Genomic DNA, 5,000 nt, shown 5'->3' on the forward strand with positions numbered 1-5,000 from the left:
CTAAATAAAAATAAAATAAAGCGCTTTACAATTTTTGTTCCTCCCATTTTACCCGTTCACTCACACATTCACACACCGATGGCGAAGGCGACCATGCGAGGTGCCGACCTGCTCATCAGGAGCAATTAGGGGGTTAAGTGTCTTGCTCAAGAACACTTCCCGGGAGGAGCGGGAATCGAACGAGAATCGAACACAACATTTCTAAAGCGTTAGAAACACGTGTGTGTGTGTGTGTGTGTGGGGGGGGGGGGGGGGGTCTACACGTGATTGTAGCACTAGTCGCAGCAAGGACGCGGTTTCCACTTTATGAAACCATTTTGGGGGAAATGACTGGATGCGGTGAACCGGTAAGTGGCTTTCCACGACACTTGCCAGAGATGATGCACTGAGAAGGCCTTTAGAGTCACCAGTCAGGCCCGATACAGTCCCCATGGCAGGGCTACATTTAGCCACGGCGCAGAACAGAAGCCACCGCACCACCTGGTACCGAGGCGAGGCCCACCTGGTCCAGTCAGCAGCGGGTGCCGGGACCGTCTGTCCACGTGTGGAGAACGGGTCAAACAGTTCTGACAGGTCATATTTTCACCTGCATCACCATAATCATGACAGTGACACACACACACACACACCTTAAAGATTCTGTACAATGAATCTCTTTCCCTCTCTATTCCCTCTCTTTCTCTCTCTATTCTCTTTCTTTCTTTCTTTCTTTCTTTCTTTCTTTCTTTCTTTCTTTCTTTCTTTCTTTCTTTCTTTCTTTCTTTCTTTCTTTCTTTCTTTCTTTCTTTCTTTCTTTCTTTCTTTCTTTCTTTCTTTCTATCTCTCTCTCTCTCTCTCTGTGTCTCTCTCTCTCTCTCTCTCTCTCTCTCTCTCTCTCTCTCTTTCTATTCCCTCTCGCTCGGAGTTCCTGTTCTCAAGCCCGACACAGCCGGTGTCTACCTTCCTCTACCATTCTCTCGTACTGCACGAGGAGTGCACCTGCTCAAGGACCATTCTCTCTTACTGCACGAGGAGTGCACCTGTTCAAGGACCGTTCTCTCTTACTGCACGAGGAGTGCACCTGTTCAAGGACCGTTCTCTCGTACTGCACGAGGAGTGCACCTGCTCAAGGACCATTCTCTCGTACTGCACGAGGAGTGCACCTGCTCAAGGACCTTCCTCTCATACTGCACGAGGAGTGCACCTGCTCAAGGACCATTCTCTCTCGTACTGCACGAGGAGTGCACCTGTTCAAGGACCTTCCTCTCTTACTGCACGAGGAGTGCACCTGTTCAAGGACCATCCTCTCGTACTGCACGAGGAGTGCACCTGCTCAAGGACCTTCCTCTCGTACTGCACGAGGAGTGCACCTGCTCAAGGACCTTCCTCTCGTACTGCACGAGGAGTGCACCTGTTCAAGGACCTTCCTCTCGTACTGCACGAGGAGTGCACCTGCTCAAGGACCTTCCTCTCATACTGCACGAGGAGTGCACCTGTTCAAGGACCGTTCTCTCGTACTGCACGAGGAGTGCACCTGTTCAAGGACCATCCTCTCGTACTGCACGAGGAGTGCACCTGTTCAAGGACCTTCCTCTCATACTGCACGAGGAGTGCACCTGCTCAAGGACCTTCCTCCCGCACTGCACGAGGAGTGCACCTGCTCAAGGACCATTCTCTCATACTGCACGAGGAGTGCACCTGCTCAAGGACCATCCTCTCGTACTGCACGAGGAGTGCACCTGCTCAAGGACCATTCTCTCATACTGCACGAGGAGTGCACCTGCTCAAGGACCTTCCTCTCGTACTGCACAAGGAGTGCACCTGCTCAAGGACCTTCCTCTCGTACTGCACGAGGAGTGCACCTGCTCAAGGACCATCCTCTCGTACTGCACGAGGAGTGCACCTGCTCAAGGACCATCCTCTCTTACTGCACGAGGAGTGCACCTGCTCAAGGACCATTCTCTCGTACTGCACGAGGAGTGCACCTGCTCAAGGACCATTCTCTCGTACTGCACGAGGAGTGCACCTGCTCAAGGACCATTCATCCCCCATCTGTTGTACATTCCTGCATGATTCTTGTCTGTTTGGGGGGAAACAATTAAAACACACTAAACCGCTCCATTCTCTCTACTGCTGTGTTCGCTATTGGGCTCCACAAGAACCCCTATCCTCACACTCTCTCTCTCTCTCTCTCTCTCTCTCTCTCTCTCTCTCTTTCTATTCTCTCTCTCTGTCTCTTTCTATATTCTCTCTCCCTCTCTCGCTCTCTATTCACTTTCTTTCTTTCTTTCTTTCTTTCTTTCTTTCTCTCTCTCTCTGTGTCTCTCTTTCTATTCCCTCTCTCTCTCTCTTCCCTCTCTCTCTATCTCTCTCTCTCCTCCCCCGCCTCCCAGGAATGTTAGATAAATGTTTTTTTATACAGAAGACATGTTGATGTAACATAATGGTAGAACTGTTGTTGTTGTTGTTGTTGTTGTTGTTGTTGTGAAAATGACGACTAAAGCCCTTCGACCTCTCTCCCCAGGATATGTTTATGTTTATTAAAGGATATCCACAGAATCAAACCATTTCAGATCCAATCTGCTTCCCCTAAAGAGATTGCATATCCCTACTCTGATTGGCTCATCAGCCCGTCGGTTGTCACTCCACAATTATACACTTTATTTCCTGACTGAATGCACGTCATTGTACTGGCTATACTCTTTAACCCTCTCACTGCCACACGACAGCCGGTTAACCCTTTCACTGCCACAGGACAGAAGGTTAGCCCTTTACTATCGCACAACCGACGGCGATGCTCCATCATTAGCTCTGCGGATGCAGAGCTAATGATGCTAATGATGGAGCATCGCCGTCGGTTGTGTGATAGTAAAGGGCTAACCTTCTGTCGTGTGGCAGTGAAAGGGTTAAAAAACAAAAGCAAACTGTTGTTTGTCTTAGAGATGAAAACCACAACTCGACTGCATTCTAACGTCATTAGTGTGCAACGGTGGGTGCATGGGCTTTATCACATAATGGATCATTAAATATAAAAGCATTGTATAGTTAGTGCTCCAACACAGATCAGTGTGACTCACAGCCTCTGCTCCAGAGATAAGGCCTGGGTGACGTGACACGGTGGCAGAGTAATATAATGCTATAGAGAGGGCTTAACCCTTTCACTACCACACTGCATAAGGTTAACCTTTCACTGAAAGGGTTAACCTTCTGTCTGCAGTGTGGTTGTAAAAGGGTTAACCCTTTGTCGTGTGGCAGTGGAAGGGTTAACCTTCTGTATTGTCGCAGCGAAAGGGTTAACCCGGTTGGTAGTGTGGTAGTGAAATGGTTAAGGGGGTCAGAATGATAAGATGCAGACATGGATGAAGTGAGTAATTAACCCTTTCACTGCCACACAACAGAAGGTTAACCCTTTACTGCGGAGCTAATGATGCTAATGATGGAGCATCGCCGTCGGTTGTGTGATAGTAAAGGGGCCAACCTTCTGTATTGTCACAGTGAAAGGGTTAACCGGCTGTCGTGTGTGGCAGTGAGAGGGTTAACACTATGGCGTCCGTTCACGAGTATATACGTGTTTCGATTCCATGCGTTGTGGTCCAGAGCCACGAGTATACTCATGACGAGTTGTTATTGTTTTATTCCATATTTATAACGCTTATTAGGTCCCTGATCCACTTGCAGGATCTTTCCACATATTTGATTTTCGAAACATGCAGTACCGGCCAGATCCGCTTAGGGGTGCCATCGCTCCACTGCAGTATCATTGAGGGGATTTAAAAAAAAAATGCTTTTACAGTCCTGTGGGCGAATCATAGAGCCTTGATTCCAAACGAAGCCCCTCCATCTTTGATCAGCTTGCCGAACGTTTTTTTCAGCATGGAATAATGGGATTTATGATTAGCCAATGTGCATATCGATCTACCAGAATCCGATGACTGGTGAGGAAATGCTGCCGGCAATCACATGGCCTGACGGTAGGATAATATTACCCCAAATTACAGCTGGATTGTACATTGTTTTATAACCTAACGTGATAGACTACTGACATTGGCTACCGGAACGCACACTCTATTGCTAATCAATAATACTGATCGGCGTTCCCCGCCGCCCCCATTTCATCCATAGATGCTCTGTAATAGTCCGGATGCTACGCAGTTTGTTTTATTTCATTCGTATATATATACAGCAGAAATTGCGTTTGATATAACGGCGCCAACGTTTAGCCTTTTTTGCAGCCTCCTGCAGAAAAGCCTAGACGAAAAGCGCGATATACCTTATATTCACAACGCTATAAAATGACAACCAACCGATGGATTTTTATTTTCTTTAAGCCATTATGAAGGCACGGTTTATGCACTCAAGTGAGAATGAGAATGGACAGATAGCAATACTATAAATGATATATAAAGCTCTTAGAAAGTACATCGGTTTGTTTACAATCCTCTGTCCTCTGAGGCCTAAATCGCCGCGGGGCTCCGGACACCATAATACAGTACGGCTCAATACACACAATTGTTTTGTTTTTATTATTATCTTTTTCCCCCTCCTTCTTTTTCTGATTTTTCTCCCATCCCACTGTTAGTCGTTATGCCAATTCCCAACCCCCTTCCTGGTTGGTGCGCACCCCCCCCCCCCCCCTACTGTTAGTCCGGGAGGCCGGAGACTGTCACATGCTTTCCTCCGACACATGTGCAGCCAGCCGGCAGCCAGCTTGGCCGCGCAGATTCTCACCGGGAGAGTGTAACGTGTGGGAGGTCGCACTACCTCTCACCAGATCCTACCCTCGCTGAGCAGGCGCCCCGACCGAACTGTAGGGGTCGCTGTCCACAACGCCCAGGACCCCACCCACGGCTCCCCCCCCCCCCCTAACTCACCCAAACGACTTAGTAAACTCATCATAAATTGAGAGAGACTGTGTGCGTTTGTGTTTTTACCTGTTTGCCGTTCCCCACAATGTTCTCCTCCGTCCCGCGCGGCGCGCCTCTCTCTCTCTCCCGCTCACTGGCCCCGCAGAGCCCCCATCA

The 5,000-nt window shown here is 48.7% G+C and overlaps 1 protein-coding gene across 1 annotated transcript in view; it reads right to left on the minus strand.

The window, feature by feature from the left end:
* Nucleotides 1-5,000, minus strand: part of LOC311234999 (urotensin-2 receptor) — a gene marked incomplete at its 3' end in the record, with an annotated part of 18,646 nt that overhangs the window by 8,508 nt on the left and 5,138 nt on the right. Inside the window, exon 3 of the mRNA XM_084322309.1 lies at nucleotides 4,979-5,000. This exon is cut by the window's right edge and continues 368 nt beyond it. Coding sequence (XP_084178435.1) covers nucleotides 4,979-5,000 — 22 coding nt within the window. The remainder of the gene's footprint in view (nucleotides 1-4,978) is intronic.

This window comes from Notolepis coatsorum (genome assembly GCF_963971535.1).
Source record: "Notolepis coatsorum genome assembly, chromosome: 10".
Lineage (NCBI taxonomy): Eukaryota > Metazoa > Chordata > Actinopteri > Aulopiformes > Paralepididae > Notolepis > Notolepis coatsorum.